This window comes from Anser cygnoides, chromosome 10, assembly GCF_040182565.1.
Source record: "Anser cygnoides isolate HZ-2024a breed goose chromosome 10, Taihu_goose_T2T_genome, whole genome shotgun sequence".
Classification (NCBI taxonomy): Eukaryota; Metazoa; Chordata; class Aves; order Anseriformes; family Anatidae; genus Anser; species Anser cygnoides.
The window spans coordinates 3,061,594-3,088,570 of NC_089882.1; the positions used below are offsets into that span (position 1 = coordinate 3,061,594).

At 53.2% G+C, this 26,977-nt stretch overlaps 1 protein-coding gene across 5 annotated transcripts in view; it reads left to right on the plus strand.

The window, feature by feature from the left end:
• The first annotated feature begins 1,036 nt into the window (after positions 1 to 1,036).
• Positions 1,037 to 26,977, plus strand: part of SSUH2 (ssu-2 homolog) — a 28,853-nt gene continuing 2,912 nt past the window's right edge. The window contains exons 1-18 of one of the 5 annotated variants that reach the window (XM_067003017.1): positions 1,037 to 3,281; positions 7,116 to 7,203; positions 7,669 to 7,706; positions 8,470 to 8,606; positions 8,929 to 9,150; positions 10,392 to 10,527; positions 11,661 to 11,756; positions 16,506 to 16,573; positions 17,013 to 17,082; positions 18,611 to 18,702; positions 19,998 to 20,079; positions 21,316 to 21,496; positions 22,302 to 22,362; positions 22,662 to 22,786; positions 23,366 to 23,428; positions 24,322 to 24,407; positions 25,624 to 25,716; positions 26,693 to 26,798. In XM_067003017.1, coding sequence (XP_066859118.1) covers positions 9,003 to 9,150; positions 10,392 to 10,527; positions 11,661 to 11,756; positions 16,506 to 16,573; positions 17,013 to 17,082; positions 18,611 to 18,702; positions 19,998 to 20,079; positions 21,316 to 21,496; positions 22,302 to 22,362; positions 22,662 to 22,786; positions 23,366 to 23,428; positions 24,322 to 24,407; positions 25,624 to 25,716; positions 26,693 to 26,798 — 1,407 coding nt within the window. In that variant the 5' untranslated portion in view covers positions 1,037 to 3,281; positions 7,116 to 7,203; positions 7,669 to 7,706; positions 8,470 to 8,606; positions 8,929 to 9,002. Of the gene's footprint in view, positions 3,282 to 7,115; positions 7,204 to 7,668; positions 7,707 to 8,469; positions 8,607 to 8,928; positions 9,151 to 10,391; positions 10,528 to 11,660; positions 11,757 to 16,493; positions 16,574 to 17,012; positions 17,083 to 18,610; positions 18,703 to 19,679; positions 19,921 to 19,997; positions 20,080 to 21,315; positions 21,497 to 22,301; positions 22,363 to 22,661; positions 22,787 to 23,365; positions 23,429 to 24,321; positions 24,408 to 25,623; positions 25,717 to 26,692; positions 26,799 to 26,977 lie in introns of those variants that run through there. The other 4 variants (XM_067003018.1, XM_067003019.1, XM_048071293.2 and 1 more) reach the window with 4 other exon arrangements.

Consider the following 26,977-nt stretch of genomic DNA (forward strand, 5'->3'; position numbering starts at 1 on the left):
GCAAAAGGCCTCAGGTATGTGAAGGCTCATCAGAGCTTGGTCTGGATGTCAGCTGCTTCTGTGTTGAAAAACAGCTGTTAATGTTTGTGGGATGCAAGTCTCTGAGTTGTTTCCTTGAGCCCAGTTTCTTTACCTTCTGTTTCACGTGTCAAATGGCAATATCGTGTGTGTGGTAGCTCCCACTGGGAATTGCTTAGGGTGTTGTCTTTGAGTCAAAGTGCTTCCTCGAGCAAAGGCTGGCAGCATGACCCCCTGCGGGCAGTGACACTCGCATTGCTTTGCTGGAGGGGAGCACTCGGGGCTGGCACCTACTGAGTGCTCTCTGCTGGGGGAGGACCAGATGCGAGCACCCAAAGGTGCGTTGCCAATTGCCTGGGGCTTCACCCGCAGGGCGGCACCCAAAGCTGGCCGTGCTGTCCATGTGTGTGGGTGCTTCTCCCTTTCTTCACACGGGCAGTGGGTGGGCAGCGTGTGTCCAGCTCCCGCAGTCCGTGGGGCGCAGGCAGATGTGTGCTGCCTCCCAGCTCTCCCCTTAGTGCGGAGAACAGCTCAGCGGGGTGCTGGGCGCAGGCAGCCTGATGTAACCTTGTGTAGGGGCAGCTCCAGCGTCCTGAGCACAGCAGGCTCTTGGGCACTGGCTTTTAGGCCAGAACTGCTCTGTCACAGCTGAATTCCTCCCTGAAGAGATTTTGTGGCACCTCTGCTGCTGTGGCTGAGCTTTTACCGAAGCAGAACTTCAGGACGGATGGTGAGAGGTATTTTCACAAAACAAGCTGCTTTCCCCTTTCTCTGGGCTGAAGGAACACGCTGCCGGTGTGCGGGGGCTCCAGGAGCGGAGGCGATGAGCTGAGTAGCAGCCATCTCCCGGCAGAGCAATGCTGGCTTGGCCGGGACCCAGCGCCGAATTTAGGAGGCGCAGCTGCTGCGGGTGGAGGGGCTTTGCCCTGCGCACCCGGGGGTTCTGCACCGCCGAGGGTGGGCTGGGGCCGGCGGTGGGGCGCAGCTCCTGCCCCGAGCCCCGCGTCCTGCCCTGTCCCCCGGGTGCCCGGCGGCGTGAGTCACGCGCTGGTTTTGGCTGGGGCCGGGCCGCTCCTCGGCTGCCTGCACGCAGGCACGCGGCTCTGGTGGCTCGGGCGTGGGAGGAGGAACATGTGAGCCCGGCTTTAGTGTGCAGCTAGGAAGCTGTCTCAGGTAGCAATGGGAGAATACTCTGTCTCACCACGGGGGTTATAAATAAATCTCTGAGTACTTGAAGATCGGGAGTGGGTCACCACGTAAAAGCTTCTGGTGCCCAAAGTCTGCAATGGGCTAACAGTAACGTTGGTTTGTTGCTAATTAGTGGCAGCCAGAAGTTCAATGGCTGAGTATAGGCAGTAAAGCAATGTAAGTTTTAGCAATATTTGATCCCTAGGGGATGGATGTAGATGAGACGTGTTGAAAGAACTTGAAGGTTTTCCTGCACTGGCCTGCCCAGGCTCCAGGCAAGCTGAGGGCAGAGCGGTACGTCTGGCTGGCTCTGGGAGGGAGGGAAGGGCTTCGGGCTCGTGCCAAAGTCTGTGCTGCTGCATCTGGGTGCACGTGGATGCTCTGGGAACAGCTGCCCCCAGCACAGAGGCCTGGGAGCAGTCTGCTGTCAGCACACAGCTCCTGCCCCAAAGAGCTGCACCGCGGTCATGGAGCCTCTTGTGCCCAGCTGAACCTTTGTTTCTCTCCAGGTTCCTTTCCTGTTGGGAGCAGCTCTGCCCCGGGCTTTGAGCCGTAGCTCTGGCAGAGGAGGAGGTGTCACTCAGCTCATCCTAGTGACCATCCTGGTCACTGTTTCAGTCTGGAGCTTAGCAGAGAACCAGGGAGCAGGCACGTGGCTTGGTCCTCCGCGCCCAAACCTTCCCAACCTGCCAGGCTTTAGGACGTGAGACTCCACTGTTGGAGCTTAGTTGAATAATAGGGCTTTCCTATGGGGTTGCTTCTTGTTCCCTGCTTGACAGACCTTCTCCAGCACGGGTGCTGTGAAATGCTGGGTTTACCTCTGAGTCTTTGGGGTATGGTTCCTTTAGCTTTTCCATACATCTCTGGTGCTATAGCTGGGTGTCTGCAGGCACCTGATGGAGCTGCAGCCCAGCCTCACTGAAATTCAAACCTTTCCTTTTGGGAACGTTTGTTGGAAAGCCTTGTGACAGGTTTCTCTCTGCAGAAACAGTGACCATTGCCCCCCAGATTAGCCTTACACTTGGTCTGTAGGAGAGTATTTCTTTTTCTAAACAGATTATCAAAACCTAAGCTGGCTTGGGGGCTGGTAGGACTGGTGCTGTGAATTTAGAAGCCTTCTAGAGGTCAGAAAAATAATCTGCTGCTTAAAGCTAGCAAGTAAAATACATTTCTCTAGAGCAGAGAAGAATAAAGCAGAAATAAAGCTGGCTCATACGAAATCAAAGCTCATATGAAAATAAACAGACTAGAATTTCAGTGAGCAGTAAAAGAGAAGAAATTGGGAGCTTTTGCTGACAAGTCCTTGGAGAGCATGTGGTATGTTGTAGGGGAGAGGTATAATACACCAAATACAAAGTGGTGCTGGTAAATTAGCCCTTCGGTTAAAGCAGGAGGGAAGATTGAGTGAACAAGTCTTGACCTTAGGGCTTTTCATCCTTCAGCTCAGCTTGGTGTGTATAACAGGGAAGCAAATGGATAAATCTGTTCTGAGCAAGTGGGAAGCATTGCCAGATGGGATTGAGCGTAAGGGCTTGCTCCTGTTTTCAGTGCTTGGAGCAGAGTTCTCCTTTCATCTTTTTTTTAATGAGCAAAACGAAAGCTACCTTTCGTGTCTTCTTCCCATGTGCATCCTTCAGCTCCTCTCTGCTGCAGGTGAAAGCTCAGTTTTAGTGATTCATTCCCTAGTGCTACTTCTCCCTGAAAATGTGAGCCTGAGAGTGGTAGTGATGTGTGAGCCTGTCTGGTTTCTCTTGTACATTGCCACCGTGCTGCTTTAAGTCAGAAGCAAGAGGCTGGGTCTCCTCCAGTGGCAGACGAATGTGTGCGCTGTCTTGGTTGCACTGGGGATGCCTTTCTCTTGCTTGGGTGCAAAAAACCTGCACACCTGGCCCACGGATCTGCCAACACCTGCTCCTCTCTTTGTCTTCCTTCCTTGGCTTGAAAGAACACTGGAATGAAGTGCAGGCGATGACTTTGCCATGTGAGGATTGCTGCACCTTGTTTCATGTACAGAAATATTTACTACTGAAGCCAACAAATTGGATCAAAATGCACAGGAGGAACAAAAGATTCAGGTAAGAAACAATTTAATGCATATTTTGTGGTCAGCTTGGGAACACTTTAGGGAGCTGTGTGTCCTACCAAGTGAGAAAACGATAGGGACAGGCCTCAGCCCGCCTTGCTTTTCCCTTCTGTTGCTGGGTATCCCCTCTCAGGGGGGCTGTAAGGCAGAGCGCCCCTTCATCGTAAGCGGCACCTTGCCCGCATCTCCTCTCCTGTTAGCACGGAGCAGGAATCCAGCCTTGCTGGAGCTGCTGGTGTCAGAGCCCTCTGGCGAAAGACCTGGCGGCCCTGGGACTGCCCTAGAGCCCAGCTCCTGGCCGGGGGTCTCGTGGGTTGGGCTGCTGCCTGCTCCCCGGCACGCTGGTGCTGGGGACTTCACGAGATGCTTTGGGTAGGGACTTAATGGTATTATTCCTTCAGAGACAGCTGAAGTAAGTGTCTTGTAAACAAAAGTTTGAGCAGGAGCTCTGTCACGTCTAATATCAATTAAAATTAAATTTCACTGAGGTGGAAGTACAGAAAAACATTCATTTATCATTCAAGTCGTCTTAGTTTGTTTCAATTCAAAGCAGATTGCCCTTTAGAAGAGAGAGAAAGCCTATGAATATCAAATTCGTGCCCTCGTGGGTATACAAACACCTAGTCTTTCTGCAGTCTCGTCTGTGCTGCAAAAGCTCGCACAGGAGACCGAACTTCTCGGCGGCACAGCGGGCAGGGGGTGTGCTGTCCTGGTGGAGGTGCTGTGTTACCTGTAGTGGGGCCCCAGGGCACAGAGTGGGGAGGGAAGGCTGTGGCACACACACATAACGCTGTTCCTTCTCTGTGAAGTGAGGAGGAGCTGCCTGACCCCGGTGTGTCCCGTCCAAAGCTCGGCCTTGGCAGGGGGAGCTCTGCCTCGGGAACCAGGGTCCCGGGTGGGCCAATGCCCTGACTGCCAAAACCCTTTCACTTCTGAGCACTTGGCTTCAAAGGAAGCCATCACCTATCCTATTCCTGTGCAATGGGAGGCTAGAGGAGGGAAAGCACTGTAGAAATATGATCTGCTATCAGCAATTCTTCCTTCCCTCCTGAACTTGAGGTCCCGCGGTGTCCCCCCTCCTCCACTGCGGGCACGGGGGCTGTCCGGGAGCAGCCCCATCAGCCTGTGTTTACAGCTTGTCCTAGTCTCAGCTCTTTTTTCTCTCACACCAGCACTCTAAATTCCTTTGGATTTTCATTTTAAAATAGCTTCGCTTGGCTTTGCCTTATCAAGCAAGAGTCCTTTCTTGATTTATCACTTGTGACATACCCAATTGGGTAGTCTTATGATCAGATTTAACCAGTTTGTGTGCTGCCGGTTAGAACTAGGGCCCAAAATTGCCTTTGGCTATTACTTATCCTGGTGTATAAGGCTTTATTGTTTCTTTTTTTTTCTTTAATCAAAAAGCATTTAGCTGTAGAAAAATGCTTGCCCTTCCAGCAAAGAGATGCATTGCTGCAATCTGTAAGATCAGGGGTCAGGTAATGAGGGAGGACAGTGCCGGTGTGCAGAAGATTGCAGTCACTGATGAGGTGGCTGTTTTGCATCAAGCTGTGATGAAAGCAATAGGAAACTGGGCTGTTAAAGCTGGCTGGCTGGCGAGAACATGACCCGAAACAGGGGCTTTGCAACACAGCTTTAAGGTGAGAATAAAGCGAGTGTGCCTGGGCTGAGCCACCAGACTGGGGCTCACTCGGGCTCAGCCCAAGCTCCAAAGCCTGTTCGTGGGAACACACACCCCCGTGGCAATGCACGGGCACCTGCAGTGTTTGTGAGCCTGCTGGGACGCAGCGTGGGCTGGGGAGCCAGCTGGGCAAGCCTGGCAGCACCGGCGGCGTGTGGTGCCCCACTGCTTTTTCACTGAATGTTTAGGACTGGCTAACTTTGCTGTCTGGATCCCCTGTATCGTTTAGCTTTGTGTGCAGCACCTATTGCCAAAACGATGTGAAGCTCAACCAAAGCTGCAGTTGTTAGAATAAGTAAACGCTTCCCTGACAGACCGGGGCAGCCGTTCCTGCAGGAGCTCGCTGACAGCTGGTGCGAAGCAGCGCTCAGGGGCCGCTTCCCCCAGCAAGGCCGAGTCAAATTCAGGTTCCCTGCTCCGCCAGCTCAAGTGGGAAGAGCCCTCCACGTGCAGCGGGGAGCTGGGGCTGGTACTACTCAGCTCGTCAGGCTCAATGTGATGGCGGCGGCCGGCTCCTGTCCCGTGTGGCCCCAAACTCCTTTCTCGTTCTTCAGCCCTGTATTCTTTTTGGTGCAGAGAGCCCTGTTGCGCTGGAAGGACAGACCCGAAATGCAACTTTGGCTCTGCTCCTTCATGGGTACGAGCCCCTAAATAACTGGAGGACCACCGTGACTGCCTTGGGTGTGAGGGGAGGCTGGGAGAACGGACCTGGAGCACTTCTTGTGGCTTCCCCTCAGCGTAGCGAACCTGCTGCTCTCAAAGGAAGGTCTTACAGATGATTCTAGGACTCCAGTTTCCTCCAAAGCTGACATTTTTGACAGCAAAGAACAGATTTGAGAGGGAGGAGACCAAGCATTTTGCCCTCCTTGTCCAAGCGAGATCAGGGGCAATTCCCAGCGGTACGATGAGGTGAGCAGGCTGCGGGGTGGTGTTGCAGGGTGCCTGACCTGGTCATCCAGGCGTGCTGCTGTAGCCGTGCCGGTGCCTGTAGTGTCTGGAGAGCCCTTTGCTTCTCCAGTAGGAACGGCTGACCTCTCCCCTTCCCAGTCCAGGAGGTTTTATGGCGCTCTCTCGTGTGCACATGGGTGCCATGGAGGGGCAGCGTGGCCCAAAGACCAGGGCTCAGAAGCTCAGTCCTTCTTTGACGGAACCTAGGCTAAGTTGGGCTTTGTATGAATAAAACCCTACGCGAATTGTAGTGCACAAGGCAGCCAAAACTGAAATGCAAACCTGAAAAGCAGGGCACGTTACCTCTCATAAATAAGAGACGACGCTGCTCTTTGGATGATGTCAGTGCAAAGATGTGCAGGGCGATGCTTGCAGCGTTGATCGATATTGCTTGGCTGTGGCGTGTCCGAGAGGCTCTTAATGCCTACAAATAAAACCATCCTCTCAAGCCCTGGAAGGGGGGTTAGTCTCTTAATAACAGTGCAGAATATAGAAGCCTATTTCTAGCGTTGGGAGCTTTGCACGTGAAAGGCTTCAGCTGCTCTTCCCTGTTCTGTTCTTGCCCTGACAGAACGCTTCAGCATTGTCGCTGCTTCCCTCTGCCTGGCAGTGCCTGTCTTAGTACTGGGATGGATGCGGGCTCCCGTCTAACCTATCCTCCCCACAAAATAGCAATTTTAGAGCCAAGGTCGATGTACAAGTGGGGTTCCTGTGGCACCAGTAGGCTGGATGGCAGGACTTGGGTGGGCACTGCAGGTAGGATGAGCACTACTCACAACAGAAGTGAAGACCCCCCCAGGCAGCAGAGGGCCAGGGGCCGGCCTGGCCCTGAGCCCCCCCTGGCTGTTCCGTGCTGGTTGCTGATGGCCGCGTGCTCCTGCCTGTGAGGCTCAAGTTGTTGCCACTTGCACTGTAAAACCTAGCGTCTTCTGCCATGCGGTGAAGGTAAGGACTCTGCAGCAGGAGAGATCCAGGCGTATACCTCATCCCAGTGCGAGGCAGACATATCTCAGAGTCCCAGTACAGTTCATGATTTTCGGTTTGATTTACTGCTTGGGAAGATGGGTTTTGGAGTGGAAATGAAAACTCGGTGGTTATTGCTAGAGCCTGATGTCAGTTATGTTCTAATTTCTGCCCTTGATAAATGATAGCACTGTAAGTATTTTCTTCCCAGCTTGTCGTTTCATCCATCAGCCTACATGTTATGTGTGCCCTTGCAACCTGCCCGTGGTCTTGCAATCGAAACAACAACGCTGGCGTGCTCCGGGCCGTGCGAGTGGAGGTGAGTGCGTGGTGGGAGCTCCGGAGCAGGAGGAGGAGGGCAGAGGTGGCTTTGGTGGAGGCGGGTGCTGCTCTGGCTGTGCTGAGCTCCCCATTCCCGGGGGGCAGCTGAATCCTGCTTGTGGCTGGCCTGGCCGTGTCGGCGGCTCCTCGTCTCCACACACCTCGGCCACAGGCTGGCGTGGGAGCTGTGCAGCACGGGCACTCGGAGAGGCTTCTGTGCCAAAAATAATGATAGCAGGGGAATTCAAATAGCCCTTTGCAGCATTGCTGTGCCAGCCTGCCTGGAGACTGAGAGGAGCTGCGTGGGGACAGGCGGGAGCTCGTGGTCCTGCGGGTGCTGCTGGGGTTGTGGGGCCAGTGGGAAAAACCTATAGGGTCGAGCACCTTGTGGTGGGGGCTTTCTGGTGGGGAGAGCGGGGATGCTGCTGGTGCTGCCTCCTCCAGCTCTGCTTTAATTTCGCAGAATTGCCTGGAGACCTGCTCTGCATCTCGGTCTGCTGGGTGAGTAGAGGGTACATTGCGGGGCCAGGCTGGGTACCAGGTAACTCCCTCCTCTGCAGCCCCCGTCAATACAAAGCACGTTTCCTCTGGGAGATACCAAATAACACAGAGGAAGCATTACCTCCGTATTTTCAGCAAAATCTCAGTTATTGAAAACAAAATAAACCACATGTCTTGAACAAATATTATGACATTTCATTATTCACACTAAGCGTGATAACTGAGTTGTTTTAGGGACTGTGGTACATGATTTATTTAGCTTGGATGTGGGTATAAATTCAGTCTTTGGAGGAAGCATTGTAACTCTGTAGGAATGCAGATGCTCTCATGTCCACTGGAGCATAGCCAGTACCTAGTACCTAATTTGTATTGTTTTAGTGTAAACAGGGCACACGAGGCCCTTCAGAACTTATAGAAGCCAGGTGATTTTGCCAGTGCCTGTTAAAGAAGAACTGCAAAATGAAAGCTCTGTATCAGATCTTCAAGTGGAGAATCATAGGATGGTTTGGGTTGGAAGGGACCTTCAAGCCCATCTGGTTCCAACCCCTGCCGTGGGCAGGGACACTTCCCACCAGACCGGGTTGCCCAAAGCCTGGCCTTGAACGCCTCCAGGGATGGGGCACCCACAACTTCTCTGGGCAGCTTGTGCCAGGGCTTCACCTTATAGTGAAGAATTTCTTCCAAATATCTAATCTAAACCTACCCTATTTCAGGTTCTTAGGAGGAATAGAATACTTTTTGTTTCCTTGTCTTTATCTTACAGCTTTGTTGGATCAGGGCTGTCCTTTTGGTTTGCAGCTCGTCTTCTCCCTGCTGCTCTTCAGCCTCCGCTCTTGAAGGCTGACCTTCTGGAGATGTCCCAGTGGAAACTAGTGCTGAGCACTTCTGCAGAAGTTTCTGGTATCGGCTGCTGCATGTAGCACGTTCTCAGTCCTCTGAATGCTTCCTCATTCAGGGGCCGGAGGTGGGCCTGGGGCTGGAGCCTCGTGCCCTTGTGTCCCCTCCATAGCCCCCTGCTGCGGTGAGGGGCTCAGCCGGGCTGGGGCACGCGGTGCCCGGTGGGGCCAGGTCTGGTGCAGGAGTCCGCATGGTCTAAACTGCAGGTGCTGGACATGGCTGGGGACCTGACTGGCTTGTAGCTACTGGAGCAGTTGCTTCTTCTATGACTTATTTTTCTGTCTAAGTTTTAATTTTTGCTTCAGAGCCCACGACTCTCTTCTAGGCCTCTGTGATGGATAGCTGCTCTACAAACCAAGCTGTGCTCTATTAAAAGGAACATTTTAGCTGCAAGACAAGATGGTGAAGGCTGCAAGAGCTGTCAGCTTTTTTCTTGTCTTCAAGTATCCGAAAGCCAAATCCCATGACGTGCTGCACCCTGTATCTGCCATGACTAAGGCTACTGGCTGTCAGCAGCTCCAGCAGGGGCTGGCGGTGCCACCAACCCGTGAGTGTGCTTTATGCTGGAGCTTTCCAAGAGTTAACACAGGGCTATTTGCATTTTTATGGGTGTTGGCTGTCTAGGGCTATTTATGACAGCAGAAGTAACTGAATTAATATTCACAGACTTTCCCCTGACTATACGATATAAATTGTGAATGGTTGTGACAGTGTGCCCTTGTTCAAACCACAGCATGGCAGTTGCTTAGACTTAGCTGGACAATACTTGTTCACAAATTTAACCTTTCTTGAAAGAGTCCTGGGACAAATGGGAGCTTTGCCATTGCCTTCAGCAATGCGGGAGCAAATTTGGTGGTCACAGGATGATGTAGGAAAAGCTGGGCTGGGTTCTGGTGTTGGTGCAGGGCAGAACCTCCTGCAGCCACGTAAGCCCTCAGTGCCCACGCTGGTAGCTGAGGTGAGCCATCAGCTCCGAGCTACAGGGCAGCTGGGCTATGGGGTTGTGTCAATGGACAGGAGACTTCAGGGCTATCAGATCCAGTCCTGGACCTGAGCAGCCTTCCAGCTGTCACAGAGGCTTTGCTGAATCCATTTAGGCCTGAAGGACTTTAATATGGACTTTCGTGCTGTTTCCCATAGAAAAGTGTGTTCAAGCATATGCTAACCCTCTAGCCAGCCCACCAGGGTCCTGGAGCGGCTGGGGCACTTGGATGAGGAGATGTCTGCCCCGACCTCCTGTTGCACCTCAGGGAGATGTGGTGCCCTGGTGGCCTTGTCTGAGCCCAAGGAGACAAGCCTTCAGCAGGCCCAAGCCTTCAGCAGGTGCTGAAGGAAAAATGCTGAGTGAGCCACACTGAAGCTGAGTGAAAAGATGGGCAAAAAGAGAGAGTGGAAGAATCTACAACAGTCTGGATGGAAGAAAAAGTAGAAGAGGGTCTAACAAGCTCCCAGCTGTGTGAGAATCAAAAGGGATTATGTCTGTGCGTGTCAATCCCTCATTGGAACCAGTATCCATATGTGGAAGAAAGTGATGCTGCTTTTCTTCTTCCACACACTATTTCTGGTGCTCTCTAAAGTCATGTCCAAGACTCGCTGGTATTTCATGAAGAAAACCCAGTCTTCAGGGAAAGCAGTGCCAGAATACCAGAAAAATAGATACTCTAATAGCCATGTGATTGAATAAATGTTATTCTTTCCCTTGTTTTTATAATAAGAAAAATAATTTTGTGAGAAAGCTTTATCACTGCAAAGATTGACATCTTCCATCATTTAAGCCTTTCTACTTAGATACGGAGAGGAAAGGGAAAAGTTGCACATCCCTGAAGAAAACAAGCGAGCAAAGTGCGCCAGAGCCTCCAGAGTGCCGTGCAGCGGCCCCAAGGGAGCCTGCAAAGGCCGCTTGGGCATCGGACAGATGGGCAAGGTAACGCCACAGGTAACACATCGGTATTGTGCCCAGGTTACCTGTGCCAGAGGGAGACGCTGCTCTGCTTCCTTGCAGAGAGGAAGGGCCTGGCTCCAGCTGTCTCCTTGTAGGGGAAGGAGCGAGTCTGACAGCTGCTGTGCATGGTCTCCTCTCGTCTGTGTGTCTTCTCCTGGGAAGGGAGAGCCTGGACGCAATGTGCAGGACAGGGGGGGTGCTGAAATATACCTCCCTGGGTGGGCTGTGGTACCTGGTGCAGTGCCATGGGTCCCAAGGGGCAGGCAGGTCCCTGTTCTGGCCAAGGCCAGTGCTGTGAGCCTGGATCTCAGCGGGTATTGAGATTTAGCCACCGGTCCTTGCAGCAGGGGTGGAGAGCTGAGAAGTCCAGGGGTGCACGCAGTCCCATCCAGGGATGAGCTGCCCTTCCTGACCTACCAGCAGGAGTCTACGGCGAGCTAAACCACGTCCCTTGGTGATGAAAAACAGCCTGAAGCCCTGCTGTTACTGTTGGTTTGGAGCCCTTTCTTGGAAAAAGCCAAAATTATGCATCCTCAGGACACAGTGGTTATAAGCAGAAGGGTAACATTTTCCAACGGTTCTTTCCCAGGCAAATATAAATACACATGTGAATATTTTGTGTGCTCATGCCTGTTTTGTCATGTTGTTGGCTGCAACTGCCCCTCCTCCACCTAGGCAGAGCAATCACAAATGCCATTTTGACATTTTCAGCTGGATTTTTTCCAATGCTATTCTATGGGTACTTTGAGGACCAATGCACAAGAAAGCTTTGTCTGCTTGTCTATCTGTTGGGAGCAGGGCAGAATGTAATGAGCTTCAACACCCTGGGGAGGCGCTGGGTGTCGGGAGGACCGTGTCCCACAGCAAGGACTGAGGTGGTGGCTGTCCTCCCCACCCTGGGGAGCCTCTTCTGCTTCGGGGTGGTGGGGATTGGGCTGCCCCTCAGGCCACGGCCACGTGGTGACTTCATGATGTTTTGGGAAGCACGGCCGTGCCCTTGGTGGGCCTTCGCCTCCTGGTTTGGTGGCACCACCACGCTGCAGTGAAACACAGGGGGGACATCTGGGGGAGCGGGGACACCTTACGCACAGATTGTGCTTCTGATTTCTTGCTAGACTCACAACTGTTTGTGGACCGATGCCCAACCAGAGCTGCATCTCGTTCCATACAGCTGAACCTGATCTCGTGGTGCTGAGTGAGGTGAAACACAGGTACGTAACGTGCATGGGCTTCCTCACTGTGTGCTGAGACTGGTTTTCTCCGACAACAGGGACAACCCCTGTTTGGGGCAAGGGAGTGATGTCTGCTCCACCGGTGCTGCTGTCGGGCTGCAGGTACAAAGGCAAGAGGATGACTTGTGTTTCAAAAGCTTGCTGTGGCTGGTGGCCAGCTGGAGGAGAGCTTGAGGAGTGGGCCACGTGTGGCTGCGGAGGGGGCTTGGCGTCTGAACGCTCTCAGCTTCCACCCCTACCTCCCATTTCTTGGGAACAAGGATATTTGTTACTCTATTAGGGATGGTCTCAATGCCCCCCGCAGCTCCAGGTTTCTGGTTTTGAAATTTGACAGTTTGGCTTCAACCTCCAGCTCAGAAAGTAGCAGGGGCTGAGGCCAAGCTCCCAGATTGCTCCGTGTTGGTAACTCGGGGCTCGCTCCCGGCTGCCTGCAGGGCATCAGCAGCGCTGGGGGCAGAGGGGCCCAGGTACGCAGGAGGGATGGGATGGAGGCAGCCGCAGGGGTGGGTGAGAGCTGCGTGGAAATCCCCAGCCACAACCTGCTGCATCGCCCTCTCCGAAGTGCCTGTGGTCCTTTAGGAAGGACGCTGGTTTGGGGTGTGTGGAAGACCGCAGAAGTGGGTTTCCTGACAAGGTCTTGAAGGTGGCCGTGGGATGGAGTTCCTCAGTGATGAGCAGTGCTTGGCAGTGAGATTGTGCTCATTAGCATTTAAATAGCGTAATTTCAGGTCTGGATACAGAGCAACCTGAGTAGCCTGAGGTGAAGTTTAGAAAGAATTTGAACTGTCAGAAGCAGGAAAGGACTTTTGAAAACATAACACTGTTTTCCCCGTTACTTGTGTAACTAAATCAGCTAGCCCATGTGTCATCTACAGTCCAATCTCCTTTTATAGTAAAAAGAAATATTGGAGGGACTCAGAGCCAAATGCTGTGTGTTTTTTTTTTTTGTCAATCTACATTGTTGGCATGACTTCCAGAGCTGCTGAGCTATCAAATCTGGAAGTCAGGAGAAGTGAGGATGGGTTGCACCTTGCAGGGCCGGGCTGCATCCCTGCTGCATCCCAGTGAGACCTCGGGCAGCCCCGGCACTGCCGGTACCCGGCAACAGAACGCTCTTATTAATGGGAGTCAATTTCTTCAGCATTTGTGTGAAGGAAGATGGGGAGACAGGTCCTAAAATTGTCCTTCCATAGCAATACTTGTGCAAGAAATATGTGACCTTACGAGCCAAAATTGGCCTGGCCTTGTACCAGGACACAGCTGTCTCTAAAATGGTTGGATCAGTGCAAATGAAAGCTTTGGGTTTAAGGTATTCACAGTGGGTCAAATGCAGTCCCACTTAGGTGGTGGCCACACTCCAATAAAGATGACTGCAAATTTTCTTTTGCTTCCTTCACAGCTCTGTACCCTGCAGGTCTGAATACTGAAATGACACCGTGCACCAGGTCTTGCCTTCATCTTTCAAAATTGATTATAGGCAGGTTTGTAGCTGCTGCTCTGCAAACAGTGTGTGGAGAGCCGTGTTTGACTTGCTGACACAGCCACTGGTAATTGTGGCAAGTAGTGTTCAAGTCTTATTAAAAAAAAAAGAATCAATCTTGATGATTAAGCTAAAGCAATAAATGGAAGAGGGCAAAGTAAGCCCAGAGTCCTGGTAGTGAAATGCACTGCAGTCAGCAGGGCACTGTTGATTTCAGGGATCCTTCAGCCCAGCTTTGAAATGTGATCGCGCCTGTTCTGTTGCTGCTGCAGTGTTCAGTGCTTTTGGGATGTTTCACCTTCCCTTGTGACCCTTAAACAGATACGGCTATTCTGTCTTTAAAAATGTCATTAATGAAATATTAGGGGACCTTTGGGAAGGTTCCCCTGCATTTGTATTTAGTTGGAATTGAAATTTTGCTGCTGGGACTTCAAAACTTTTGTTCATGTATTTAATTAAAATCTTCAGTACTAGTGGAGAAGTTTGATAGGCTGAGAATCTTTAAAGATGGGTCTAAGCATTGCTGGTAGTATTCCGATAAAATAGTTTTTATTTTAAAAAAGTTTTTACATAGATCCTTTAAAGAAAGTGAAGGAGAAACTTTCATGAGGGTGACTGGTGAATAGAGGTACTTCTAGGTGTTTTGATGAAAAAAAAAAAGTTGGATAATGGATTTGCTAGCCTTAAATATTTAGTCAAATTGGATTGATTTAACTAGAATTTTGGTTTGGTTCAATAAAGTACGGGACGGAGGATCTGGGCATGGGAAATTTTGATTCTATCAAAATATTTCAGCCTTTGATTTGGAAATGACTTTCCCTACAGGATTTTCCATTTTACCTAACGAGACATGGGAAGCGAACAGCCTAAATATTTGACTGACGCTTGTTCTGTATCCAGCGGGCTTGTTTTGGTTCAGACAAGCCAAGCTTGCATCTTCCCTCATGTGTTTAGAAACGGGCGTGGGGACTGAAGGCCCCGAGGTGCTGCGAGGGTCCGTGGGGCTTCGCGGGCTGCCCGTTGCCGCAGCTGGTCCCGAGTCGCTCAGCACCTCCGCGTCCTCACCCAGCTCCGGCACAGCCTGGCTGCGGCCACGGGCAGCGCTGGGGCTGTTCGGACACGGAGCATTTCGGCGCTCTGGGTGCCCCCAGGTGCTCCGCGCACGCCGCAGGCTGCGGAACCCAAGCGCCGGGGGGTCCCGGGGGCGGCCCCCGGGTGGCGGCGGGCGGCGCGGTGCGGGCACGGAGCGCGGCCCCGCAGCACCACCTAGCGCGGCCCCGCCGCACCGCTGCTCCCCGCAAACCCTCCCGGCTGCGGGCCGTGGGTGGGCTTCGGCCAAACGCACGGCTCCCAGGGCCCGGCGGCCTGCGGGGGGCCAGCTGCGGGTTGCCCACCCGTGCGCCCAGGGCGCTCTTGGCAGCGCGCTTCCCCCACGGCTCTGTCACCGCTGCAAAAGCAATGGAAAAGGTTCTGGTACTGGGAGCGTTAGGTGCAGCAAATGCCACTCGGGGAGCAATTTTGGGAGGGTGAGGTGAGCACACAGGGCACCAAGCACCCTCCTGCAGGTGGGCACCCTGCTGGCCCTGGTGGTGCCCAGCAGCAACGCTGCCAGCGGGGCAGGCGGAGATGTGCCCCGCCGTCCTCTATCATCCCCGTGCCATCCTTGCCACCCGCTGTGACTTTTCAGGCAGAGGAGGGGTGGGAGAGGAGCAGCAGTCCTGGCACTGGCCCCTGTGCAAGAGGAGCAGCAGGACTTCTCCCAGCATTGCTTGTTTGCTCCTCGGAAAGCGGCGGGGAGGTTAGCCCCGAGCACGCAGAGGGTGGCGATGGAAGCCAACGTGACTTCCAGTGCACCGAGTTGTAGCTGCTCGGGGGCAAACCTATAACCAGATCTTTTCTGAGGTGGGGGCTCTGCTCGTAGGGAAAATCACTGATTTAGCCTATAAAAGAAACCTCCACATGGACAGCCTTAAACGAAGCAGGAAAATTGCTGATGAATCTTGACTGGTGCTTTGGTCCTGCTGCCCCCTGCAGCATCCTGGTGTTGCTGTGGCACACACCAGAGCAAGCCTTCATTTCAAAACCACCGAATTGTTATCTTCAGGTCTGTATTTTTGGATAAGTATCTGCTCTGTGTACCTATTCTGACAGAGTTATTTTTACTTGTTAGAACAACCATTTTTTGGTGCACTGTTATATTTATTACTTCTTCCCTTCGTGACTTAATGATAAGAAAAGATAACTCTGGTTCTGGCAAGAAGCATTGTTTTTCTGCTTTAAATAATGATAGTGTTTTAATAGCTGCAGATAAAGGATTAGCACTTGGACTTGGCAAAGACCTGCTTTTACTGCTTGAAATAGTCTGGAGTGTGCGTTTGGAGTGGGCAAGCTGCCACTGGAAAGGATTTGTACCCACCCAAAGGAACAAAGCCCAGCTATTTTTACTCCTGGGATAAAATGGGACAGGGCAGAAAAGCTTATCTCGGACAGGTTTTGGGTGAGCGCGGCTCATCGGGGCACTGCGCCTGGCTGGCCGTTCCTGCTGCGCGGAGCAGGCCCTGGGGCAGGTCTCCGGGCAGGCCCAGGGGCAGCAGCCACCCTCCCCGGGCTCCTGCCAGGCGTGAGGGGCGCAGAGGTGGCTGCTGGTGAGCAGTGGCACCGGGGGGCAAGCAGTGCTGGGAGCCTGGCAGGGAGGGAGTGTGTCCCCTCTGCTCTGGGGGCAGAGAGCATCCGTGACACCTCACCGGGTTGCTCAGGCAGCAGAGGGAGGTGTGAGGGAGGAGACATCAGTTGTACGACGGGGTAAGAATTGAGGATTATGGGGCTGCTTCAAAGCCTATGGATCTCTGGGCAGCTTTCTGTCAGCTGGAGCTACATCAGGCCCCATCTGACGGGAGGAAAACAAGATCCGGTTTGTACTAAATTGGATCAAAAGTACTACCATCTGAAACTGAAAACCTGCTCATGCAGTAAGAGTGTTTCACATGACTGCACAAGGAAATGAAGAACATTAGGAGACATAGAAGGAAAAAAAAAAAAGGCCAGAAATGTCGCTAGGGTGTCTGGAGGGGTTTCAGACAGAGGCTGCTGGCTGTGTCTGTGTCCCTTTGTACCGGCTGCTGCTGCCGACTTTTATTTACTTCAGTAAATTTACTGCAGTAAATAAAATTCGCGCAGCAGCAGCAGTAACAAGCGTGTCCATCGCTTTGCACGTGGCCTTCAGTTCTGAGCTGCTGCTTGCTTTCCAGGTGCATGTGGCTGACGCACAGAGATGTACTGGTGAAGCACTGCGTATGTCTCCAGGATCTGCTCTCAGGTTAGCAAGTCCCTAATAGTTACACCAGAAAATGCTAACACCAAGAGCTGTGGGCACGTGGAGCTTCACGCGGCGCCGTGTGGGTGCGCAGGCAGCCCCCCTCCTCAGCCGAGCAGTGCCCCGAGCCCACAGTCGGTGTTGTGCCGCCTCCTCCGGAGAAGGTACACACGCCTCGCACCACTGGGCTTCAGGGGCTGCAGCACACGTGTTCTCCACAGCTTCTAACATCTTCCTCTCCAGTGGGTCTTCACTTCGGGAAGCCAGCGTGGTGCGTGTGGGCTGCTTGGCACTTTCCTTCCCGGCAAGTTTCTGCTTTGTCCAGCTTTGACATTAATTCATTATTTCCCAACATCTGCGTTGTTTGTTAGAGGGGAGTGGCTCGGGGGGGCTGGGTTTCATTGCTGCCAGCACAGAATTCACAGAAAACAGTGTATTGCAGGGGACATTGCCAGGACGGGACCATCTTTGCTCCTCACCTTTGAAAATGGAACAAGAAGTGAAAGCAGACAGTAAGTAAAGCTAAAAGTAATAGATTGCATGCCATGCTGATGAGTTTCTTTATTAATTTTATTCAATTTGTACTTCTTAACATATTTCTAAAATGTGTTTTCAAGCAATATGTTAAAAATTAACTGTTTCCAGAAGAGAACTCCTCTTCCACCAAATGTCCATGTGTGCACTCTTCCAGCCGGTGCTTGTGGAGAGGGTCAGTGCGTCTCTTGTGCCGTGTCTGCGAGCTACAGGTGTTGCTGCTCGCTTAGGTCCAATGAAAAGCCTAAACTGAGGCTTGTTATCTTTTAATAGAATGCTGCTTAATCAAAATATCTCTCATGATGGCACTTTGATCTTATGCCCTTGACTATATCTTCTTCATTAGATGTTAATATGGTTCCTGAAGAAATTCTAATTACACGGTGCCCCAGTGAAATATCGCTGTCACTGTTGCTGCTGAAAAGTAATTGAGTTCTGAGGTTCCCTAATTTATGAATGAGAAAAGCTTTGATTAGCTTTAGAAATAATAATGCTGCAGGAAGTTTCTGTTTAATCAGACGGAAAAAAAAAATTATTCACTGTGGTCCTGGGGGTGCCACATGCAAGGCTGACTTCCCGCTCCAACAGCCAACTAGTCAGAAGCGAGTGAAGTGATTTATGGTGACAAAAATTGCAGGGTAACTGACAGGTTTTGCCAAAGACAGGACTTTCCCTAACTTTTTGGCTGTGGGTTCTATCCTAAATCCACCGAAAATGGGAGTCTTTCTGCTGATGTCAATGGGCTCTTGGTTAGTCGCTGCTGGCCAGCTGCAGCGTTTGCAGTCCCTGTGGCTGCCTGGAGGGTGGGAAAAGCAGCGTGGCCTTGTGCTGTGCCTGAGCCTGCAGGCGTTCTGCCGGCTGCTTGGTGCTAGAGCTGGATCGCCGTGATGCAGAGCAAAACCTGGAGTATCTGATGAGGAGCAGCCTAAGCGCTGAACTTCCTGGCTTTGGTCAAAGTCCATCTCAGACTTATTGTTGTTTCAAAATGGAGCGATGTGTTCATGTTTATACACTATTGTGATTTCCAACATCATCGCCGTAGCAACAACCACGCTGTTGACTTATTTGCTCCAGATTTGGGATATTTTTAACCAGGTCATTTAAACCATTTCCATTGGACTGGAATTTGGTGCTTATCTCCATCTTTTGTTGTAAACAGGTTTTAATTTAACCTTTTTGCATTAAAAATAAGTGTTCAGGTTCTCTTCATAGTGTGCATAGAAATCCAGTACATTTTGGAACTATCAGAAAGGATTTGCTCTGATAGTTCAAATAAGAACCCGGGAGTTCACACTTCTGGGGTGTTTCTCTGCAACACACCGTGGAGAAGCACACTTCTTCCTCTGGCCTCCTGCCCCAGGCACGCCGAGCACGGCGCTCACCCGCAGCAGGGCTGTGCCTGTCTGAATGAGCCCAGGAAAAAAAGGTGTGTAAAAGCTGCATTTTCTGAATGAGAAATTCACAACATTTTCAGTAATATTTGTTTCCTTTTCCTTGTGAGTACAGCTGCGTGCAGACGTACCAAACCACCCCAGAGCAGAGGGTCAGGCGAGGTGCCTCTGCCGGGAGCGCTCCCACCCTGGGGCACGGAAGACAAGGTCGGAGCTTTGGCTTGCTGCGAGGCACGGGCTGTGAGCTGGGAGGCCAGTGAATCCACAGCGCTGGGAGACACTTTACCCCTGCCTTAGGAAGATGTTTCTGTGTTTGATCTAGACATGGCCAAGACAGTCGCACTGAAGGCACCTTACTGATTTATTTTTTTTTTCAAGGAACCTCTCTGTAGTGCTTATCTCTGAAACCTGTGCTCCTGCAGCTGAGGGACAGCCTTGTCTTTTGCACGAGCAGTGTGGCGTTTCAAGTGAAGCATGTAGTTTATTTTAATAGGAAGAAATAATGGAGAGATTAATTTAGCCTCCTGGAAGAAAGGGGAATGCTCTCAGAGGAAAAGCCCAGTAAATCAAGTTGATGGATGGCTCCCCTCAGCCTCGCTTTGTGCAGCTCCCATCGCCGGTTGTTACCGCGCTGGCATTTCCTGGCCCTTCCACAGGCTCCTTGCTCACACAGACTGATGTTTCATAATCAGCCGCCGTGATAGGAAAGGCCACTGGAAAAAAGGCTAAATAAAAAGAATTGTTTCTGCATTAGGAGCCGGGAGCACCAATTGTTAGCAGTGGTTATTTTTAGGGTGGTACTCAGGGAAACAAACCCCACAAACAGAACTGAAGCGAGCTGGAAACTTTTAGAGAAGGCAGTTGCTGGGGGAGCAGAAACTCCGAGGTGCTCAGGGGCAGGGCTGGTGCTGCGGGTGCTGGTGCTGCGGGTGCCGGTGCTCAGCCCCGCCCGCGGGTGCGCGCAGCTCCTGGCCCCCGAAGAGCCGCGGGGGGGCAGCGTTGCTCCACCGCAGCGCAGGGACCGCGCTCCCGGGCCGCCGGGCGGGGGCACGACGGCAAATCCGTCCCGCAGTGCGTCCCGCATCTCCTCTGCGGCCCTGGGGGCGGGCACGGCGGGCCCCGCACCGCACCCCCGGCCCCGGCCCCGTGCTCGCTGGGCAGCCCCTGGAGGCCCCCCGGTGCGCGCTGCTGCAGCCTCGGGGGGGGGCTCGGCTCCGGCCCCTGCTGAGCGGGGACACGGCCCCAGCACGGCCCCAGCACCGCCTGCTGGGGGCACCCGGAGCATCCCAGTGCGTGGCTGGGGCGATGCTGGGATGAGCCGGGGCAGCACTGGGACGGGCTGGGCCGGCCGCAGCTCCTGGCGGTGGTGCAGGGGGCTCGGTGTGCAGTGCGCTGCTGTCCTGGGAGCGGCTTTGGCTGCCACGGGTAAATCTTAGCGCGTTACTGAGCAGTTACCTTCAGTTTCAGTTGGGCTTGAATTCCTCCTTATCTCTTTCCCGTAGGAGCCAAGCCAGTGGCACCACCTCTGGGCCTGGCGGGCGAGCTCGGGCAGCAGAGGATCAGCCCCCCCTTCCCGCAGCCCAGGTAAGCGCTGGGGAGGTCGCATTTGGAGCGATTCCCTTGGCTGTGCCCTTTGCCCAAGCCCCCCGGGCTTGGTGCCCAAGCCCCCCGGGCTGGTGGTGCCCAAGCCCCCCGGGCTGGTGGTGCCCAAGCCCCCGGAGCCGTCAGCACCGCACGGTCCTGCCCTTGCCGCGGGTGGGAGGCGGTGGGCAGGGGTCACGGCTCAGGTGGGAGGCTGGGAGCTGCCGAGAGTCCACGGTGCTGCCCTGGGCCTGGGAGAGCCTGGTGGCACGGGTGAGAGCTGAGAGCGGCTGCGGCCCCGCGGCTGGGCTGGTGGCATTTCCCCTGCCCCACGGGGCAGAGCACAACCGCTCCCAAGAGGCAGGGCAAAACTCACAGAGTTTTCCTTGGAACACCGGTGGCTAGCCTTTCTCTCGGGGCTTGGTTATTCTGCTTGTACGTACTGTTCATTGTCTTTTTTCCTCTTCTGATTTTCATCTTGAATTTCAAACACAACCAAAACAAAACCCAACCTTTTTCTTCTGCACACAGAAAAAGAGCAAAAAGAGACACAGCACGAAAAGCAACATTTGATCCAAAGTAACGTGGGGTGGAGGGAGTCTGCTCCTGCTGCTTTCCTTCTCCACAGAGATTGAGACTGGATAGCTGGTGGTGTTACATTGCTCAGCCAGAACGAGAGGGGAAAAAATGACTGCTAGACAGAGTGACCTGCCCAAACTTCTCACGGTTTTGAAACGACGGAAAAGTGAATAAATAAACATAGGAGCTTTGAATTCATAAGTGTCCAGTAAACTTAGAGAAACAGAACCTGATCCAGAATAAAAGGAATCCAGAGTCTCGAGAGGACCTGTTAGGTGCAGCTATGTCTTAGGTTTCCTCCAGAAACGCTGAGCTCGGGACGCGGATGGGTCCCCGTGGGGCAGTGCCGTGACACGCTGCTACCACCGTGGTTGCGGGCAGGGCAGCTGTCAGTTCGCGGCTTGCAGAGCCACGGTGGCATTTCAACCCAGCTCTCAGTGCAGCCTGCTGAAGGGCAGGGTTTGCACACACAGTATTTGCTTTAGACCACTCTTTCCTAATGGCCTTAGTGATATGACACGGAAGTACTTTTAGGAGCAGAAATCTCTTTTTCTTTTGTAAGAAGAAAGATTCCAGCAGTGGCTGTGTAAAGGATGTGGGTGCTCCCAGACGAGCTCTCCTTAGGTCACTTTTGCAGTAAGTTAAACGCACCATTTCCAGGCCTTTAAAGCAAGTGCAGAGCAGAAACCTGTTGGTGTCGGTTCCTCGCAGTGTCCCCCCGCTGACGGAGGCGGCGGCCAGGAGAGCCCTGCTGCGCTTCGTGGCCGCCAGGCGCTGCTACGGGAGCAGAGCGGCGGCGGAGCTGGTCATCCGGGAGCTGCGCCCGCGCGTCACCTACCGGGTGAGGACACCCAGGGGCCTCTTGGGCCACCTCTTCTGAGCATGGGGCAGTTTCCAACCACGTGGTGACTTTGGGCCACAAAGAATTGTCTGGTCATTTAATAAGAGTGCTTTCACCCTACTTTGAACGCAGTCATATACGTGCTTTCCAAGGAAAACCTACCCAGGAGCTGCCTGCAGGCTTTCCAGCTGAAAGGTCCATCTCCCTCCACAGCAAAGCATCGCCCTGGCAAAGCCCTGCAGACCTTTCACAGCTCAGCTTTGCAAAAGACGGCCGTTCCCTTAGCTAGATGGGAGGGCCGTGCTCTGCAGCTTGTTTCTTTGGATGCACACAAGCACAGAGTGAACTGCAGTGCCCTGCGTGCCCCCAGCTGTGAACGTGTCTTTGCAATATTTAATTCCACAGAAAACATGTGGACTTTGAGTCTCTATTGTCACTCCTCTCACTGGAAACATTTCTGGCAGATTTTGTGCTTGCTGCCCGTAACAGCTGGCCTTGGCTCAGCCTTGGCTTGGGCGAGTCGCTGCCCCCAGGGCAGTGCCCAGCAAGCAGCACTTGGGTCCCTGTGCCACGGCTCCGTGCCTGGGCGGCTCTCTGGGGAAGTTGTGTGCTGTGTCCCCTCCCTGCTGGCTCTTTTGGGGTGTTAGAAGTGGGTAATGGATGAGCAGTGAGAAATGGGGCGTTGGGAGTGCCCTTTGACAGGCATTTTGGGACAGATGTTCTCCCACACTCGCTAGTCGTGGTTACAATCCCTACTTGGTACAAGGTGTCTCCGTGGCCTGTGTGTGATTTTTTTCTCTTCTAGTATCGACTGGAGACGTTCAGCGAATCGCGGTTAAGCGAGTGGGCATTTGAGCCCTTCACCAGTAAGTGACTGCCCTCCGTCCATCTGGAATAGCCCAAATGGGCAATGGTGTCCCCGGCCTGGGGCTGTGCTGTGGTGAAGGGAGGGCGCTCAGCACCTCGGGGTGCCCATGGCACGGACCCACAGAGGGATGGTCCTGGGATGGGGGTGGGGATGGGGATGGGGATAGGAATGGGGCTGGAGATGGGAGTGGGGACAGGGATAAGGGGCGATGTCAGCCGGTCCCCAGCAGTGCCAGGAGCTGGCCAGCATCTGAACACTGCCTCCAGCCAGGCAGGTAAGATGCCGTCCCCTCTACAGAGCCCGGAGCATCCAGACCCCCTGGGGATGTCCCCCCAGACCTCTGGGACGTGGAGGTCGGGGTCCCCCCGCTCTTCCAGGGCCAGACACGGCGCTGCCGGGTGCCCCGCTCAGCGCTGGTCAGGGTGAGTCCTGCTCCTCGGGGCGCGGGGGGCACATCCCTGCCACGGCACCCTCAGCTCCGCCTGGCGGTGGTGGGCGCCAGGCTTCGGTCCTCCGCTTCCCGTTTTTTCTGCCGTAAATGCCTGGGAAAATAGTCAGAGATTCCTTCTTCCTGGTGTTTTCTTCTTCTAGAAGTTTGAGGACAAATTTTGCTTCGGCCTTTTCAAGAAACAGCACTAGATGATTTTTCCCCTTGTGTTAATTTTTTTCCCACATTAGCAGAACATTTGTTTCCATGACAGGTCCCATTTAGCTCTTGACAAGCTCTATAGTTGGTCAATTTATTTTACTTTTTAGTGAAACTATGAATAAAGAAAAAAATGACTTTCTTTTGCCAGCATTACGTGGACATTTGCCTTTGTTAAATAATTATTATTTATGACTCCTTTAGTGCTCTTACAGCACAACTTTATGGTATTGGGTTATGTCCCATTAAGACCAGAATGTTATCACTGAATTTTGATGCAGGAGGAGCGCGTGTGCATAATACGAGATGTCTGAAACCTCGGCAGCTTTGTGCATGAGTAACTCTCTGATTTCAGGAGTGTCACAGATGCCACGGTCGTGGCCGATCGCAGTGCGGCGCGTGCCACGGTGCGGGCCGGGTAAGGTGCTGTGACAGCTCCCACCAGGAGCTCTGCCTTTCTGTTCTGCTTCGCTTGGGTTTTCTTTGTGACTCGGCAACATGTGCTACCATTTTGCTGCACTTATTCTGAGGCGGGGAGCCTGAGGGGCAGTGCTGCCTCGCTCCTGTTTGCTGCCCCTGGGGCTGGGGCTCCGTGCACCGTCCCGCCGGTGTCGCCAGGTCCCTGCGGAGATGCCGAGCGGGACCATCCGAACCCTGCCCAGCCACCGGAGAGGTCTCACCCCGCTCTCCGTCCACAGCCTGCGTGTTGCAGTGGTGAGAGGGAAAGGAGGTTTTGCTTCTGCACTGTTGACATGAGCTCAGATCTCAGGCATGAAGTACGGCGAGTTGTTTGCTGCCTTCGGACATGCTCAGCTCTGTGTTCGGGGCTTCCAAACGGAAGGGAAGGCTGGACCCAGGGTGCAAGGGCAGCTGCAGACCTGGCCTCCTCTCTGTGCTTGTTCTGCTACACAGATATTTCCAAAGACAGCCCAAAGATGTATTATTGCACTAAAATTGCTGCTTAATTAATCAGATTAAATGCTAGTAAATAAAAGCGTACTGCTAACAACCTGGCTAAATAACAGTGGAAAATTCCATCTGTAAGAAAAAAGGCATTTCAGCCTAGATCGTGTGTCCAATTTACATCGCTGGTTAATTTGACCGAAACAGCTAATTAATCCGGAGGCACACTATATGAGCTATTTCATACACTCTTTTCACTGCAAGGTACATACTTGGCTTAATGCATTTCTCCGCAAGCCCGAATTAGCGATTATTCCAATAACGCGCATAAAAGCTTCTTGTTGCTACGCCCGCCACGATTTCGTTCTGGCAGCCACCTCCTGTTTTAATGCCTCGGTGTGTTCGCAGGCGAGGTGCGTGACGTGCAGGGGGTCCCGGCGGAGGCTAAAGCAGCAGAAGAGGTGCCAGCTCTGCTCCGGCACGGGCCGCAGCAGGTAGGGGCTGCTGCGGGAGGCACCTCGTGGTACCACCCAGGCTTGCGGAGATGTCTGCGCGCTTTGTTTGTATTGCTGCCACGAGGATCACCTGAAAGGAAAGTCAATGCAGCAATAGCTCTATTCTCCAGGAGAAAAATGGTTAGAGCCCTTTTCCCCCTCTGACTTTCAAATGACTTTTTGTCTGAACACCTACTGTTCACTCTGTGTGTCCCACTCAGCATTCGGAAGCCTGGCTTGTATCCCAAACTCATGAGGTAACATCTTAAGCTTTTTGAAAGTATTAATTTGTTGTCTCTCCGTTCTCCCAATTTTATTACCGTTCTGTTACAAGGCTGTTGCATTTCCCAGCCTCTCTGGGATGCTGGAAAAAGCTCTGGCTTTTCCAGAGGGAGCAGGGTTTCTCAGAAGAAAGGCTCTGAGGACACTGGGGTGCAGCCCGCTGCTGCCTGCAGGCCCGGCAGGCTCAGGACAGCTGGCGGCGAGTGGTGCAGGTGCAGGGCAGGAGCCGGCACTCGGGAGAGCTCTCCGAAGGCTGTGGGTGCCAGCAGAAGACTTCTCACTGATTTTTGCAGGCTGTGCTTTAGGTCCCATTTCGGCAGCGCATCATTCCGGGTTTGGCAGGTTTTACAGCCAGAGAATTACCACCCTATTGTTTTTCCAAACATGAAATTTAACAGGCTTAAAAATGATCCTTAAGTGGCAAAAAAGAAGGTACTGTTCTGGAGCTGCTTTGTTTACGTGGCTCCATTAAGTTTAAAATAACAGAGATGGTATCGTGCATAATCGTGGCAGTCATTTTAAAGCATGAATCCACTGGGGCTAATGATGGCTGGAAGAGCCTTAATGAATCAGTCGCTAACTGCTGCTAATCCGCGTTGCACTGATGCCATCAAAATGCTCCGTGCAGCAGCGCAGCAGCGTATGCCTCCCGTGTCTGGCAGAGGCACAGGCAGCAGCGCCTTTGCAGTGACACTCCCTTCTTACCATCGTGTGGGGAAATCGTGCTTATCCTTAATTAGAGGTACGAATACATCCTGTGACGAGCTCCCCATTTAGAGACAGCTGTGCGGCTGGCCTTCCCCAGCCCATGCGCTGCGTGCCTGGGCTGCAGCATAGGGAACTGCGGGGAGCCGCAGGCAGTGGTCTGGCGGTGCTCCGGGCACGTCCCGCACCAGCAGCCCCAGCCCTGCAGCCCCTGTCGTTGCCTCCAAAGGTGCAGTACCTGCTCTGGCCGGGGCAGCAAGACGTGCACAACATGCCAGGGAGAGAAAAAGCTCCGGCACTTCAGGCAGCTGGTGATAACCTGGTAAGCAGCACAGGTTCATGGCTGTTAATTTTATTCCTTATTTTCCCGCGAGGCTTTGAAGCTCAGCTTGCTTTGTAGGGGGAAGCTAAGACAAGATTTATCGGTGCTGGTCAGGCAGGAACGGGGGCTGAGAGGGCCAGGTTTAGCTTTTAATGGTGCTGGTCATTTCTCTCCATGGGTACCAAACTTGCACAGTCCAGACTCGAAGCTCGGGCAGCCGAGGATGCCAGAGGTAATGGGGGGGCAGTGGCTGAGCTCCTTTTTCTGGGGTTTTAGTGGTGGCACGGGGCTGATGGCTGTGTTGCAGCTCCGGTACTTCCCATTTGGTGCCAGAGATAGCAGATGGGGCTAAACAAATCTTAGCTTGAGAGGTTTGGTTGAAAGCCATACCTGCTGCTTTGGGTGCATCCTAAGCACTTTCCCATCTTTTTACAAAAATGCCTCCAGTTACCCTGTGTGAAGACCTGTCTTTTCAGAGCACAGTATCCACCTGTCCATAGAGTGACTTGCACTTGGAAGCTGCCCCAGCCGTGCTCAGCGTGCTGGTGGGGCTCCTGCAGGGTGCAGGGCCCAGGGCAGGCTCCGCCAGGTGGGACGTCCAGCATCAGCCACCAGCCTTGGCCGTGTCCCACAGCCATAGACCAGAAAGGTTCGCTCTGATACGAGCCAGGGCTTTGGATGGGGAATACGTGACCTCTCCCGAAGTAAGGAGTTGACATGTTTGGAAGGCTAGGCAGGCTGATCACCACGAAGGGCTGATTTCAGGATTATTTATCCAAGAGTCACCCATGGTTGTTGCATATATAGGGTTATTAAGGAGCTAACGCAGGAGTGCACAAAGGCTGGGCAGAGATGGTTGTTGCCCTCAGAAATCAGGGAGCGCTCGAGCATTTCTCAGGCCCTCAGGAGTCAGGAGATGGGTCAGTGCCCTGCACACAACCTCTGATCGCTCGTTGGCTTTCCCTCGCTCTTGCAGGAGGAACAATGTTTTTGAATTTGTTTCTGAGCATCACCCGAACTTCCCAGGGGAGCTGCTCAGCAAAGTCAGTGGCGAGAATATATTCAAAGATGAAAACGTGGTGGTGAGTGTGACTGCGGGGGGAGGCGATCCCTCCCTGTGTGCTGCGGGGACTGGGGGGCCCACAGGTAGTGCGGGGCATCCTTAGCTCCCTCCTGGGACCTGGCCTTGCTGGGTTTTCTGCCCGACAAAAGAGGACCCAGCCAGGCTGCAGCAGCCGGGCTCAACCCCCCCAGGGTACTT